The sequence below is a fragment of the Phodopus roborovskii genome, unplaced genomic scaffold (assembly GCF_943737965.1).
Source record: "Phodopus roborovskii unplaced genomic scaffold, PHOROB, whole genome shotgun sequence".
Taxonomy (NCBI): domain Eukaryota; kingdom Metazoa; phylum Chordata; class Mammalia; order Rodentia; family Cricetidae; genus Phodopus; species Phodopus roborovskii.
Window position 1 is genome coordinate 588,941 of NW_026125640.1, and position 17,116 is coordinate 606,056.

General features: G+C 39.4%; 1 protein-coding gene across 1 annotated transcript; it reads right to left on the minus strand.

The window, feature by feature from the left end:
- Nucleotides 1–7,401: 7,401 nt before the first annotated feature.
- Dynlt3 (dynein light chain Tctex-type 3) lies at nt 7,402–16,107 on the minus strand. Its single transcript, XM_051177930.1, has 5 exons — nt 16,025–16,107; nt 13,965–14,006; nt 10,121–10,244; nt 9,460–9,537; nt 7,402–9,148 (listed from the first exon to the last, which is right to left on the minus strand). Exons 1-5 carry the CDS (start codon nt 16,052–16,054, stop codon nt 9,072–9,074), a joined length of 351 nt encoding a protein of 116 aa, XP_051033887.1. The 5' UTR covers nt 16,055–16,107; the 3' UTR covers nt 7,402–9,071.
- Nucleotides 16,108–17,116: the final 1,009 nt, after the last annotated feature.

Genomic DNA, 17,116 nt, shown 5'->3' on the forward strand with positions numbered 1-17,116 from the left:
CACCCAGTTATTTCTCTACAGCACATGTTAGCATCTGAATATATTGGCTTATTGTCTACTCCATTAGAATACAATTTAGTAGTTTTGTTCACTTTGTTTTCCTGGAGTTTGGAACAGTATCTAATACAGAGTGAACATTAAGTACCTATTCAAGTGTTGCTTGTAGAAATAGACCAGGGAAGGAAAAAGCCACCAAGACAAGATTACATCTGGGAGACCTCTAAAGAAAACAGCAGGCCAAGTGGTGGTGGTGCACGCCTTTAGTCCCAGCACTCAGGAGGCAGAGGCAGGAGAATCTCTCTGAGTTCGAGGCTAGCCTGGTCTACAGAGTGAGTTCCAGGACAGCCTCCAAAGCTACACAGAGAAACCCTCTCTTGAAAAACCCAAACCAAACCAAACCAAAAAAAAGGGGGGGGGAGATTCTGGTTATTTCTATTTACTACATGCACTGCAGCTTATGAAAAGTGGCTCCAGCATGAGTTTAAAGTTTGACAATGTCTCACTACTTTAACTGAGGGCTGTTTTACAGGAAAAGCTAGGGATCTATGAACATCCATCATAGGTAAGGGACAGAGCAGAGAGAGAGCCGTCACTTTGAATCTCACAGAGACTAAACTTCAAGTCTGCACTCCAGTGCACAATCAATAGCACCCTTCTGTCCCCTGGTGATAGAAATGCTGAACTACATGAGGAGATAAATCAAAGATGGGTTTCACCCATACATGCGGTCTGTGTGTGTGTGTGTGTGTGTGTGTTTCTTCTTGGGATTCTTGGGATACAAATCTCCAAAGGAACCTTGACCATCTTTCCTTACTTGTATGAACGCAACATCAAAGGAACCAGTTAACTAGAGAGCATATCTGACACATATGCTTGAGTCTAATACAGCCTTTAGTCCAGGCAACCTTTTCTCCTAGCTGGAGTGCTGGCATAAGTAGCCTCAAAATGCTCTTCAACTTTGGGATCTACCACATATAATGAGCCATTCTCGGGATTCCCAAGGCAGTGGGCCACAGTATACATCTGGACAACTTGGCAAAGGACAAAATCAAAACACAAAGAACAAATTCTGTTTCCAAGGGAGAAACAGAAGAGTAACTTTATAAGTCTATAGAGGAAGTGAAAGAATATTGGAAAAGGAAAGAAACACAGGTGTAACAAAGAGATGCAAGCAGAATGCAGCCTCTGCTGCCGAGTTCCCTGGAGGTGGGTCAGATGAAAGCTAGTAGGCAGATCAAATTTAGATTCTGGTTGAGCATATTAAGGATGGAGTCTGGGTATTTTCACATTAGTTGACACACTTAAGTTGATCTGCAAACTACCAGTGCTATGGTTTGGATATGGCATGCCCTCCACAGCCTCTCGTTTGATGGACACTGTATACCCTCACTGGTGGTGCTGTTTGTGAAAAATGTAGGAGGAATTAGTTCACAGTGGTCACAATTTGGTATAGTCCCCTGTCTGGACTCGGCTCTTGTCTACCATGATATGAGATTGCTCTGTCTCCTGTTGCCAGAAGGTGACTTGTTTGACTGTGCACACACTTGTGCAGTCATGATGTTGTAATCTTGCCACAGGCCCATCAGCAGAGCATAGGACCACAGATTAAAATATTGAAACCATGGGATAAAATAAATCTTTCCTTCTCCAAGTTCTTCTTTTGGGTATGCTTTATAATAAGAAAGGTGGCTAATACACTTAGGAACCACTAGCCAAAGCAGTAGCATTAACAGAAGAAAATTCTAAAGTCCCACTTCTGGCTCTGCCTTGAACCCTTCAAGGCAAAGAATTAGGTATTTGGATTTTTTCTTTGCTTTTTAGCATTAAAGTTTTAAAAAAGACTTAATCTGTCCCCTTAATTTTGTAAATGAAGTGCATCTTAGAAAGGTAAAATGATTATTTTCATGTCACACAAGCAAAGGCAGAGTCACAGCTGAAATGTGGGCCTTCTTAAACTCTATCAAGGTCTCCCACTGGCAGCAGAGAAGCAACTTTAAGGACATAAATGAAGCTGATCCCAGTGAACAGTACTCAGCGTGTCTACAGAGGTTTCATAAAACTTCATTCAAATCAACAAATGAGGAAACAAAGGAAACAAACCCTATAGCATCCCTAGTGGTGCTGTTGCCAAGTTGCAAGTTTTGGGACAAGCATGATCACACACACACACACACACACACACACACACACACACACACACACACACACACACACACACACACAATTATATATAGAGAATGGCAGACATGATATTTGAAGCTGTATTACTTTTCCTATTACTGTGACAAATTACCTGATGTGAAGAGGCCTAAGGAGAACAGGTTTGGTTTCAGTTGATGTTTGCAGAGGTTTCAGTCCATCCTGGTGAGGGGAGTATGGCAGAACAGAGTAGTACACCATGGTGGCACGAGGGCATTGGCAGATATCTGTGCTGGTATTCTGTTTCCCTCTCTTATCTATTTAGGGCCTCAGAGTTGGCTACTGCTGACCTTCATGTTTTTCCCCCCTCTGGAAATACATAAGTATATTCCATGAACCTTGTACAATTCCCAGTGCAACCAAGTTGACAAAGCTAACCATCACATGGGCCTGAAGAGATAGCTCAGCAGTTAACAGCATGTACTCCTTTGCAGAGGACACAAGTTCAGTTTCCAGCACTTGGCAGCTAACACCTGTCTGTAACTCCAGTTCCAGGGACACCTACATACATAATTTAAAACAATAATAAAAATAAATCTTTAAAAAGAATCATAAGGACAATTTGTTACTTTTACATAGCTTTTTTGAGTTTTGTTTTTGTTTTTGTTTCTTGAGACTGGGGTTTCTCTGTAGCTTTGAAGCCTGTCCTGGAACTCACTATGTAGATCAGGCTCTCCTTGAGCACACTGAGATCTACCTGCCTCTGCCTTCCAAATGCTGGGATTAGAGGTGTGCACCACCACAACCCAGCATACTTTTACATATTTGATTATCCAGTAATTCTTCTTTTAGAAAATAATCTCTACATGGAAACTGAGGGATTTGTGCAAATATTTTCACAAGCAGATTTTTTTTTGTAAGAGTGGAACATGGGATACTACCTATATGTTCAAAGCGAATAAACTATACCTAAGCTCAATAAGGAGACTTTACACACTGAGAGGAAAAAAATCCATAAGTAAAATGTTATATAAAAATGACAATCTTAGCTGGGCACTGGTGGTGCATGCCTTTAATCCCAGCGCTTGGGAGGAAGAGGCAGGAGGATCTCTGTGAGTTCAAGGCCAACCTGGTCTACAAAGCTACACAGAAAATAACCTGCCTCAGAAAATAAAAAAAAAGTGTGGAAGCAATCTTGGGCAGGTACATAGATCATCAGAAATGGGTTAATAATTAAGGCAGAGCTAGCCGATAAGAAACAAGTAACAGGGCCAACAGCATTATATCTAATACAGAGTCTCTGTGTAGTATTTGGGGCTGGCTTGGTGGCAGAACAAGAGCCGGCAGCGGGTAGAAAAACCCATTCTCCTTACAAATGGCGCCCAACGTGGGGGTTTTCTACCCGCCGCCGGCTCTTGTTCTGCCACCAAGCCAGCCCCAAAATAACACACAGAGACTCTGTATTAGATATTATATGTTGGCCAGTTACTAGTTTGTTATCGGCTAGCTCTGTCTTAATTATTAACCCATTTTTGTTGATCTATGTTTTTCTCTTACCGGGGAGCCGGCGGCATACTGCTTTCTTCAGACTCTCCATCTTGACTCCTCCTTACTACTTCCTATTTCCTCCTTGTCTCCTAGTCCCTCCTATCTTCCTTTCCTATTGGCCAACAGTGCTTTATTATTAACCAGTATGAAAAACATATATACATAATGGCATCTCCCATCATCTTTTTTTAGCTAAGTTCCTGAGTATTACAGATTATCTTCACCCATGTTTCCTATACCTATGAGATTAGTCAGATATAGATGCTTAATCTTCAATCACTTCATAGACATGCAGAACATGGCATTTAAATGTTTTAATATTAGTACTTCGTTGACATGAGACACTATTGATCCTGACAGCACCGTGCACTTTCCTGAAAAATGTTGGACACTGTTGTCGCGCTCCTTCTGGAGTCCATCCTTGCTTCAGCTAATGGCCTCTTGGGCAAAGAACTGTCCCCACCTTGACCACTGATTTGGACATGCAGTCCTATGTGCTTGCAGGAGACAAACATAGAAGACTGCTGAACCCTGCCAAGTCAGGGTAAGACAGCCTTTTTACCTCCCTGCTGTTGTTGTGGTCTGTCAAGTTCTCTTGGCCTTAGCCAATACTGGGTGTACCAATATTGCTGTGAGACCTTGGGTGATTGTCCAGGTAGCCTGCTGTTTCTGTCCTTGCTGCACCTTTTGGAAGTGGCCAATCCGTACTTCCTGCCTACCCTAGTATTGTTATTTTCCTTCTCAGGTATTTGATGAGGTTGAAGATTAAATTATCGCAACTATTATTCTCTTTCTAGTTAGATATATTAGGTACTAGACTTAAGCTTTCCAGATTAGGACAACTCTATTGTAAACCCCGTTTCGACTTCACCCTAAAACTAGATAGTTAGGTCTTAAGTGTGTATGTTCTTGATTTTCCTTGTCTTAGAGCACACTTATTATTCATTGTTTTGTATATAGTTTTTGTAAATAGCCCAAATATTTTCTTTAGACTAAAAGGGGAATTGTAGTGAGATATTCACCTTGACCACACCTGTGGCATAGACCACACCCATTGGGGGCTGGACATGACCTGGGGGAACTCGGAGAGCTCTCTTGCTTGCAGCACTTGGACAGGAGTATATCCAGAGGCATTCTCGGGACCAGGAACCTGCTGGTGTTCATCTGTCTATGTTGTGAGTTATTTCTCCCTGAATAAAAATCTATTCGGCCTATTTGTTTCTCCTGATCCTTATTAAACATCAATACCTAATGACTTGAGTTTGATCCCTGAGAGCTACAAGATAGAAGAACCAAGTTCTACAAGTTGTCCTCGGGCCTCCAAATGTGAGCCATGATAGCACACATGAGCCACCCCTCCCCAATGTAACATTTACAAACCCTTGTTTTATTATATTTTAAGAGCCACTTATTTTTATTTTATGTGTGTTGGTATTTTGCCTGCATGTACATATGTACACTGTGCATGTGCCTGGTATCCATACAAGCCAGAAGAGACCACTGGATATCTGGAACTGGAGGTGCAGGCCGTTGTGAGCTGCCTGCCACGCTGGCGCGGGGAGTTGAAACAGAGTCCTCTAGAAGAGCAGCTAATGCTCCTAATCACTGAGCCATCTCTGTAGCCCTACATTTAACACACTTTAAAAAGAGCACTCTGCACTTACACATCACACATAGCTGTAAAACAATATAGTCAATATATCGATGCAAAACAGTAGCCTGAATCATATACAACAAAATGCCAGCATTTACCCTCTGGGAGTAGATTCAGATGTGGAGGACAAAGAGGAGGCAAGATGGAAGTCACATACTTTGTTAGACCATTCTAGTCCTTTATTATACTGTTTTTATATTCAGGCTTCCTAATTAATTCATTTAAATTTAATAGTTGTTTAACTATCTCAACCCATGTAATTTGCTTTATGCAAAAGTATGACTTTCCCCTTTCTTCTCCATGGTGGACACTCTGGCTTTCTCTTTTTGTTCACTTTTAAGAGCCTTCTTATGTAGCTCAGGCTGACCTACAGCATACTATGTAGCTCGGATGGCCGCAAACACACAGTCCTACTGCTTCAACTTCCTCTATGTAACGCCATACCTGGCCTTCTTTTCACATTTATGAGCCATATCAAAGAGAAAAGCCTTATTTGCCCTTTCCCTCCATGAACCGTGCTATTAGTTCTGTAGCACTGAGCCAAACAACTGTTCACATGACAGAAGCACAAAAAAGTGACAGATGTCGCTAAATTGTCTCCATAAAAAAACCTACTGATGATTCATAGGACATTAATTCAGTTGTTAAATATCTGGTCCCTATTAGCATGGTGACAACTGTGGCAGCTGCACCCAGTATTGACTTGGACTTGAGCCCACATTGTAGCAGACTTCAGCCCCTGCTCTTTGCTCATTGACTATTGGTAGAATAAGTATGTATGGGCAGATGGGAAGTTATAGGAGGGGTTGAAGGAGCTAGTAGAAGCCTAGAGCTACTAGAAACTATGAAATTGAGTCAGTCCAATCAAGTGTTAAGGGATCAGCCTAATCCCCACTTACAGTGTTTGCTTTTTATCTTGTAGTTTTCTATGCACATAATCATCTGTTCCTGTAACAGTCTTGATATTTCTTTCCTCCTTCACTCCTGCCTTTGGGAGGTGGAGGGCCTTTGTCTCCCTTGCTTTTTGTATTTGGCTTCCCAGAAGCAGCATGTTCTTACCTTTATCTGAGTGAGAATTCTCATACTGGAATTTAATATGAGAGGACAGTTTCCCCACGAAACTCCCAATATAGAACAGAACGGTAATAGATTTTTATTGTCATATTGTTCACATCTCCTAACTGATTCACATATAAGGTAGGGGTCTGGACCTGATGGAGCACACTTGTAATCCCAACACTTTGGACAGATCCCAGCACATGAAGAAAGAATTTCATTCATCTTACACATTGCCTTGAGATGTGCCATAGAAGAGACTTAACCACTTCACCCTAAATAGTCATATTTTCTCATATTTTTAAATAATTGTTATCAATAATATGCAACTACTTTTACTCAGACTTTTAAAATGCAGCAATAAGATCATTATAAAATGCAATGATGGATGCAGGCGGTGAAATCCACCCAATGACTCATCATTAACACCCAACATGGGAAGAAGGACAGAAAAATGCTCTTTAATGAGATGTTGCCACTACTTAGGCAGTCTATTAGGACTTCACAAACCCAAAATTATAGCTCCTCAAAACATTGCAGTCAGTGCTTACACTAACTGAATTACCCATTTATTAGAGTATTACGTGTGAATACTCTAATTTTACTTAAAGTCCCCAATTTTTTTACAAGAAGCAACAGCTTATTTGCAATTTGACAAATAGTATCAAAATTAATTTTTAAAAATAACCATTAAAGGTTCACAGTTACATAATGCATTTCACTAACTTTGTGTTAAAAACATACAATGCTTGAAATAGAAGCTATTCATTATATTGTAATGACTAGATTTGGCTAGCAATATTTTTGAAACACACATTTGCTAGGTCTGTCCTTACACTATTGATCTTCTTGCTTCATACCCACATGTATATTCATATATTTATTTTGTAATATATTTATGTGGTCCCACATTTGTTTTCCTCCTCCATTCATCCTGGTAGGAAATGGTAAAAGTAAGCACAATCCTGATTTTTTGAGCATGGAATTAAAACCAGAGACAAATATACAGCACAGTAAGATAGTCTTTATTATATTTTAACTAGAAACAGCAGATAGCAAGCTCACGAGGTATGATTTATTTGAAAACGAGGCTTCCACAACAGTAATCAGAAAGAAGCCTTAACTGCACAGATAATTTGGTCACTATTATAATTTCCAGAGGTACAAGAGCCAGCAGCATAAAGTAACAGAAAGGTAATGACAAGGAATTTCTGATGTGCCAAAATCATCACAGATCACTGCATTAAACCCGATCTTTGCATTCTTGCCATTACAGTTATTCAGCAAAATGTCAACCATGCATGTAGTACTCATACAAGAATCCTGTCTTAATATTGTCACCATTAATACTAAACTTTTCTTTACCCTAAAATTTCAATGAATCATGATTCCAGTTCTTACATGGATTGGATGTCAGTGGTGACATGTAAAATTGATTTCATTTTCAAGGTTGAATGGCAGACTGACTTCGCATTTGGTGACTAGCTGTGTACCCTAATTTTTATCACTGATTTTCTTAATAAACTGATTTTCTTCATAAACCCTGAGATATTAGATAACCTGCTAATGATTGTTCACTTTTAATGTGTAGTCGACTGCACTCAGTCCTAACTCCACATAAGTATTTTAAATTATGCACACATAGCTGTAACTAATGCAATGATAGAATTTTATTTGTATAGCTAAGACTACTATTAAGGCCTTTAAGTACGAGTTGCATATTTTATGTATTTTACTTTGTCAGAAGCAACCCTTAAAATTATATCTCTAATTCTGTCACCAATTAGTGATTTCCTTATGGTTAGTTCTCCATGAAGGTACAGAGTCTTTTCTTTTCCAGCTCTTCTTCAGAGATACCCGTTTTCCAACTGAACAGCTACCAAAAGAAACAACATGAACATCAAGTTGAGAGTTGCCATGTCTGACAAAGAAATATGCAGAACAGGCATTCAACAGATAATGTTCCTCATGGAATAAGTAGATTGTAAGGCAGTTATCTGAGTCATACACTGTTGACCACATACTTAACACATTTTACTTAACCAAAAAATCTGGTTATCATTTAATTCCACCTCAAATGTAAATGCAAGAAAATGTTATTAAAACAAAAAATGGATTTGCCAGTTCCGTGGAAAAGCAAACAGGTTAGTCATAGCTGCTACTATAACATTAGATGCAGGTGGTGGTGGGTGTCAAAGTTACTTTTCATGAACTATTTTATATTGCAATGACAGAAATAAATTAAAATAAGTAAGAGAGTTATTAGCTAATTCATGCAATTTTCTCTGCACTGATCATTGCAGTCGTTTTGTTCACTTATTTATTTATCCCTGTTAAGTTTTCTAGTTTAAAGATAATATAGGTATCTAAATAGATTATACCATCTATATGGGTGCATAATGGTAGTGAAAGACTTGTATAAACATAGCATTTATGTCAGATAATATTTCTGCATTAATTTTTGGCTAGCATTTGTGTCTTTAAATTAATCTGTAGAGAATATGAGATAACCTGCCAAGTTCTTATTTATTAGACTTTCGCTTACAATATTCAGTTTTTTTGCTGATATCTTTAAAGCATATTGCACACTTGTCATCTAGTACATTAATAAGTCATTATTACTCTTTTTAGAAAGGACACACTAACAAACTTAAGTTAATGGCTATTTAGTGGGTTACAGAACAATTGCAATTGCAAAAACATTAACAATGCAGTTCATGGTTCGGTTCTCCCATCTTACAGTACAGGTTCCTGAAAGCATACAAGAAGAAAACATTGATAGATCAGCAAAATACCAAAATTATCAGGCACTAACACACACACACACACACACACACACACACACACACACACACTCACTCACCAATGCAATCACACACATCACTTTTAGTAATATTTCCTCCTCTTACTTCATACTGGTTTGAAATCATACTTGTTAGTACATACAAAGCAATTCTATTGATACAATATTTTTTTCTGACTTTAAGTAAAGCTACATAATAAATCCAGACTGAACTTCGCTGGAACTTTGATTCTCGGTAAATTCATTTACAGTCTCTCACCATCAGATGTAGTATCCCAAAAACATGAGCTGGCCGTGTGAAATCCATATGCACTTTTCTGGACCACAGCACAGGTCACTACAAAGAAAAGTCACAGAATGACACTTACTGAAAAAGGGAAAGAATCAAGGTTGAAATATTTGCATTAGAATTCTAAAATCTGAAAAAAAGCAACACAAAAATAATTCAGCTAGTAGACTAAAATAGTCTCTTATTTTGAATATCCATCATCATGAACTTCATGAGCGTCAGCCATTTCATGAACCATTACTATAACTGCCAGCAATTGCACTGCAGAAAAATTCCTGGTCAAATTGTGTGTTCTGTGCCATTGCAGATAGAAGTGCAGGGGCTATTTCACTTTTGTACTTGGTTTGTGCACCTTCACAGGTCTATACAGAGGCATGTATGGCTGACAGGAAGGCAGCACTGAAGGGTCTCAGTGGACAAAGAGACCTGATGCTACCAAGGGAAGACAGTTTAAACTGCTTTAGACCGAAAGACCTCCATTTTTACCCTTCATTGTGTATTACATTCAAAGGGACAAGTCAGAAGTGCTTCCTACATTAGTATTCAACTATAGTGCCTGACACTCAGATAGATCCCCCAAATTCAGAGAAAATGAGAAGGACAAAAGAAGGACAACCGCATCAGTACTTACCGATGTACTTATAGGCCTTTCCAAGCTTAACCAAATGTGCTAGAGATTGCTCCACTATGCTTGCAGTCCACTGGTTGATGTTGTTCTGATTGTAGTCCTCCCCTCCTAGGACTATATCAACACACTAGGAGAGAGGACAGTTCCATTAGCCCAAATGAACCAAATTTTACAATACAGCAAGAGAAATTCAAGGCACAACTCCCAACGACATAGCAGAAGACAGGCATCTACTAGATGTCTGTTGTTCACTGTCTTTAACTGTCTAAGAGTTTTCAAAGCATTTCCATAAGCCGTATCTCATTCTACAAAATATTACAGGTCAAATAAAGATAAATTTGCCAGTGCCTCTGTGGTTAAGAACTTACTCTAGTAGAAACACTAGTATAAGAACTCTAATGTTTATAACACAGGAGAGACAAGTCATAAATAGTAAGTGATAAAAATGGCTACAGGATTAAGAAAAGAGAGCATTAATTGGTTTTAAAAAATGTCTTCAAAACAGAATTAAAACTATGGGTCATGTGCTCAAAACAAAGGATAGGACTAATCTGAAAGCATTATTCCATGGTTGATAATTATAATCTCATCTCATTCATGCTATATAGTTGTTATAAACAAGCAATATATTTGACAGAGAAAATAAATAAAGATACTCTAACAAAAGAAAATCAAATCATATCCTATAGTTCTTACTTACATTCACTATTGACACCTGACTAAGAAGAGCAATAGTGCATAAGCACTCAATTTGGTTTCAGAATCTAGACCAGAACACACAAATATGAATGTGTCTTCACTGACTACAATTGAGTTACAGTAAAGATTCATATGAAGGCTAATGGAAATAAAGTGAGCCAAATTACTCTTGAAATTTCAATAACATAGCAGAGGAGAGGAAGTGCCCTAAGGGGTAGGAGAACAGATTTTTGATTCCGTCTTTACCATCAGCAAGTTGATGACCTTTGGAAAAGCCTTTCCCACTATCCTCATGGCCTTTTCTTAATGGGAAAGTAGGAGCACACCTTGCTTTATCTTTGTTGTTGTTGCTTTTGGTCATTTGCTTGTACCACTTTAAGTTCTGTTGCAAACAACAGAAAGTACTACAAAGATGTCAACAGCCCTGCTGGTGACCCTGAGTATTAAACCTAATTACCATCAACACTGAAATGCACTACACAAACCAGAGTTTTAAACATCTCTGTATTCTTTCAGTTTTAAACATCTGCATACAGCAGGTATTTAATAAATGTTTGTGGTTGAAGTAATTCTGACTTTTATGCACTTTCTGAATGTTCTAAAATAAACACACTTTAGTCTATATTTTGAGTTTTTGTCATTTACAATGATGTTTTTCTTTGAGGAAGTTTTTGGGTGTGGGGGAAATTCTATCACTCACTGAGTAAACTGACTTCTAGTACTAGTACATGAGTGGCATGGCAGTAAAAGTCAATTAGCAAGGAGAACTCAGATCAAGAAATTAAAGGAAGGAGAATGAGATGAGTACAGACTAAAAGAGAAATGACTACAGAAATTATGGAATTATCTAGGACAGTCTGCAATGTCTGAAAGCAGTACTTGTATATCAATCCTTCCCAGTCCCTCAGCGGAAATTATTCAGTGCCATAGAAAGGTGACTCAGGAAACAAAGACAAAGGAGAACACAACATGATCCCCAAGCAACCTGTTCTGAGAATGAGATTTCTCCTAAGTGCCATCTTTTTATGTAAACAATTCATGTTCAGTTAGTATCAAACTGTTTTCAATAAAGAGGCTTATATTGCCAACCACATTCTCAGTATTGTGTATACTCTAAAATGCATCTAGTAGGCTAGGTGTGTGCCTATAATCCTGACATTTGAGGGTCTGAGGCAGGAGTATGACAACTTGGAGACCATCCTGACCATATAACAACTCTATCTCAAAAACAAACAAACAAACAAACAAAAAAAAAAACAAGAAAAGAAGTAAAATGCATCTAGTAGTTTTTGGTACCACTTAACCACACACACACACACACACACACACACACACACACACACACACACACCAGTTTAAGAAGCAGTTAATAACATGTAACTCCAGATAACATGTCTACCACTATTTCTTGCTGTATGAGCTATAGGCATGTGTAGAACTCCTATAATAGGTGAAAATTTAGCTTCCCACTAGCTCCCTTCCAATTCCTTCTCTCAAGATAGAGGTCTCAGTAGATTTACTTCAACACATTACACTGACATTTTTTTCCTCATGTTTTACAGTTCCTTGCACATGCACGCACACACACACCAAAAAAGAAAAAAATGTCTACCATTCTTTATGTCTTATTTCTTGCATCATTCCTTCCTATGGAGATGGAATAAGTTACCTGTTTGCTGAGTGATCAGCACTGTTCTACCATACTCATGAGAGAAAATCACATTCCCAAGCATCGTGCACTTGGGTTTTCATTTGTCCTTCCATTTCCACATTATCCCGTGTTTCTCTCTACTGACTCAAATTTTCCCTCGTGTGCTTGCAAAGCCAGTATTACAAGTTCAGAACTGAGCAGAGGCTAGTAAAACATGATACAGTCATCAAACTAGTTTTATCTACAATAAAGGTGGTGTTTCAGTTTTTCATGTCAACACTTGTCTTTTCAGGTGGTTCAAAACTTGGGTAAAGAAAATATATTAAAGTGGCTCTTCCAAAGCCTCAGCATCTTTTATTTCATGTCTATCAGCCAAAGACAGTCTCTCTTGACATTTTACTTAGAAAAATAAGATTATTGTTACCTGTGCCTTCCAACTATTCTTCCTTGTGCTCTAACATTGTGATGGTATTGAAAACATTTGCATTTTAGTTTAATAAAATAGTCCTAAACATATATTTACATAATATGGTGTCTAAATATTTTAAATAGTTAAATGTTCTAATCCACAATTCTTCAACTATTAAAATACAGCAATGGTTTTTGGTGCTGCTTAGCCCTGAGACATGGAGCCAGTCCTACTCACACAGGGTCAGGCAGCTGAGCTCTGGATGAGATGATACCCTTGAATTCTCTGCAGGTGAATTGGTGGCCTTCAGTGCCCAGAAGGTGGGGCCAATGCAGCCCAGACAGAACTCAGTCAGGGCTTGCTAGGACATAGGCCCCAAGATCCATACCCACAACTAAAGCAAGCTTTGGGGTGGGCCAATTCAGCATTTTTTTACCTAGGATCTGTCAGAGTTAATGAGGACTCTGGACTGTAAGAGTGCTCTTAAAGTACTTCACTGCCAGGGAAGTCTATATTAATAACCTCATCCCCAGGGGAGGCTTTATTGATAACCTCACCCTCCATAGGGTAAGCTATATTGATAACCTCAACCTCCACAGGGTAAGCTATATTGATAACCTCACCCACAGGTAGTCTAAATTGATAATCACAGGGTGGTGGTCTATAATGATAACCTTACCCACTGGCAATCTATATTGATAACCTCACCCCAGGTAGTCTGTATTGACAACCTCACCCACAGGCAGGCTACATTGATAACCACAAGGTGGTCTTATTGATAACACTAGAATCAGTAAAGGTATTTAGTTAAAAATTGATTCTAAAAAACAGCTTCTTTCCTTTTTGTAGACTTGAAACTTCCTTGCAGAGTGTCTTTCAGAAAAGGTCCAAATAGGCCTCCCTGAAAGCAAAAGACCACACACACACCCCTACAAAAAGTGAATAGATATTTTTATTTTTTTGAATAGATATTTTTAAATCTTGATGTTTGAGTATTAACATTTCCTACTTTGGCATGAAAAATCAAAACCTGGATTTAAAATTTTTCCACCCACACAAGCTTGGAGATAAGAGCAAATATAACTCACCTCTTTGACTATATTATGTGCTTCCTCAGCATTGAAGCCAACCTAAAGAGGAAAAGATAAAATTGCTTTAATTAAGGCTTCCCTTTATTTGTAGACATGGCAAGATACAGGATACCCTCGACTGGCCTAAAAAAAAGTGATAGTGACAGAAGAACACAATGCTAGGGACTACTGAGGTTGCTATTCTACTCCCTGTAGAATCAGATCCATTACGATTGGGCAGGACCTAAGCAAATACCATTTTGAAAAGTGCTTTTGCAATAGCGACTCTAATGAACATTCAAGATAATCATTGCATTATAAAGCTCAAGAAATTAGCAGGCAGTAGCTATAAATGATTTTGATTGTGTGCTATCAGTATACAGGAAATCATTTCAGCTAGATAAAGTGACCCATAAAAAAGTATGCTAAATTATCATTGCCAATTTTATTTTGAACTGGTATGAGACAAACCCACTGCTTTTCCAAATTAAAGATTACGGCAATACTCTGCCATTCAAAATTAATGTCACTTTAATTGTATAAGTTGTTCTCTCACTTTTTTTGGAGCAGCTTGTTAAAATCGTGGGTTAATGGCAATTTTCAATGACATCTAAGTGTCCTTGAGTGCGAAACTAGGTTATGTGTCAAGAATGAAGTATAAGCCAGGATGCTTTAGTTAATGTAAGAATGATTTCCATGGAGATATTTGGGGTGCATTGGGAAAACAGTACTTTTGTGTTTTAAAAACCACTGTGCAATTTACAACCACTTGAAATAAGTAAATTCTGAAGTTACGTTTTAATTATAGATTTTCATATTTTAACTCTACTAATTATCCTAAAAAATTTCCCACAAAAGAGGTCTCATATTTTAGTCCTATGATAGCCATTTTTGCTTTAAAATCACATCCAAAATTGGCCTAAGAAATAAATGATGCACATTTTACTACAATTTGGAAAGTTTGTTTGGCCAGGGAAACATGAATAATGTCTGTTGGTTTTCCATCTTTTTTTCTGGTTCTGGAGATGGAACTCAGAGCATCTAATGTGCTAGTCAAGCACTCTACCGATGAGCTGACTCTCTAATCCTATTTCTTTTAAAATTACACGTGTTTAAGAAGTAGTGCAGAAAAGATTCCCTTGCATCCTTGCTAAAAGGTAAATCTGAGGAAGAGCTAATCATATAATTTGGGGGGGGGGCAAGTCCTTATTTATAACATTAGTGTGCTTTACCACTGATTCACATGTATGCATGCTCTCTGCAACAGAGTCTTCGGCAGAAACTCTCACATTGGAGAAGCCCCTTACAAGGATCATATTACATTGCACCTCCACTATCTCATATTTCATTTTCTTGTACCACTGGACAGAAAATGTCTGTCTACTCTGTCCTTGGAAACTCTTACAGGCTGTGGGGCAATTCAACAAACCTCATCCTGGAAACATGGGCTGAAGTGTAAAGTCAGAGACCTGGGTTCCAATGGAACATCTGTCACTCCTAGCAGTGTGACCTAGGGGCCTGGTTCTTGGTCGCCATTAAAAGTCAGAGTTCCCATCAGTAACAGGAAAATCACTGACATCATGGAGTTCTGGTGAGGCTTAGGGAAACCTGAACCAGTGAGCAAGGGCCCTTAATCCATAAAGCACTTCCTCTAGCTGTCCCTGGGGAGAGTTCCCAGGACCAGAGCCTTCTTGCAGCACCAGCTCAAGGAGACCCAAAAGGGTGGAGGAAACAGAAAAACCGGTTTCCCAGGCCCAGATCGCAGACGGGCGGGGCTCGCCAACGCCCGCCCAGGCACCCCAAGTTAGGCCTCCCCTTAAACCTACTAGGTCCTCCTAGACCCCGCTGACAGCCCCCAAGAGCTTTCTGTCACCCAAGCCATCGCGATGATCAATCAGCCCACCCTCAGGCTTTCAGGGGTGGGGAGACAGAGAGCCGAGGGACAAGAAGGATCCCGGTTCCGCGGAACAGACTCAGGTTCAGACTCCGCATCCTAACTCTGCGAATACTAATAGACCACCCGACAGCGTCCCCATAACCAGGGAGAGGGGCGCTTCCCGGCTCCAGGGGGGCGGTACCTCGTCGCAGGGCCGGTGGTACTCCTCCATGGTGGCTATGGCAGTCCCCGGGGGCGGAGCAAAGCTCCAGTCGAGAGCTCCGCAGTCGCTGCTGCGCCCCGGCCTTCCGTGAGGCACCGCCTCCATTTATGGCCTAGGGCTTTTTTCTACGTAGGCCCCGCCTTTGTGTCGCACTTCCAAGGACCCCACAGGAGGGGGAGAGGAGACGGAGAGGGCCGGGGCGGGGATCAAAGGACAGGGAGGAGGGGCTTTGGTTGAGTTGATCCTCTTAACACAGCTAAAGGTACTTCCTAGGCCTAGAGTGTATTTCTGGCCAGGCCTGTCTTCTGAAAATAAAAGGGTCCATGTTAAGAGCTCTAACAGCATCTGTGGGGATTAGTTAGAATGACCTTGTATCAGCCAGGCTAGACTCAGCACAAGTGCTTTAGGGATCACTGCTGTGGTCCTATGCACTGAATTTTCATCCACAGTTACCCAGCAAATGAATATAGCAAGTGAGCTATCATCTTTGATTTCTGTGTACTAGTTACTGACTTTGAAAAATATAGTTCCTCCATTCACTCTTCTCAAGTGGTAAACAATCACCTCTACTTTGTGACTAGTTATAAGGATCAGATAAGATAGTGTACACAACTAAAGTTGATGCTCCTCTTCTGTCAAGACCTTTCTTGTTTTAATAAAGAAATGCAAGACTGTTGAAAAAGGAGCAAATGCCCTAAATTGAATTATAAACCTTAGCAGAAGCATCCTGTTTACACTTATTTTAGGAATACTAAATTGTGGCTGATTCTTAGATTTTCCTCAAATTCTCAATAATTGAGACTTATACTTCCCTTGTCCCCTTATTAAAGATGTAGCTAAAGTGCAGAGATTTTCAGTGACTTGCCCAAGGCCTTACATACAGCATGTGTTAGAAGAGCTTTATCGGCTCAAATACTGTCATCTGATAGCAAAACTCAAGGTCTTCAACACTGTGTGAGCTTCCTCATACTGCTATAATGGATGACCATAGATACAGTGGTTTAAAGTAACACGAACATCATTTCATTGTTTTGGAGGTGTAAGTTCTAACCACATCCATAAAGTGCTTTT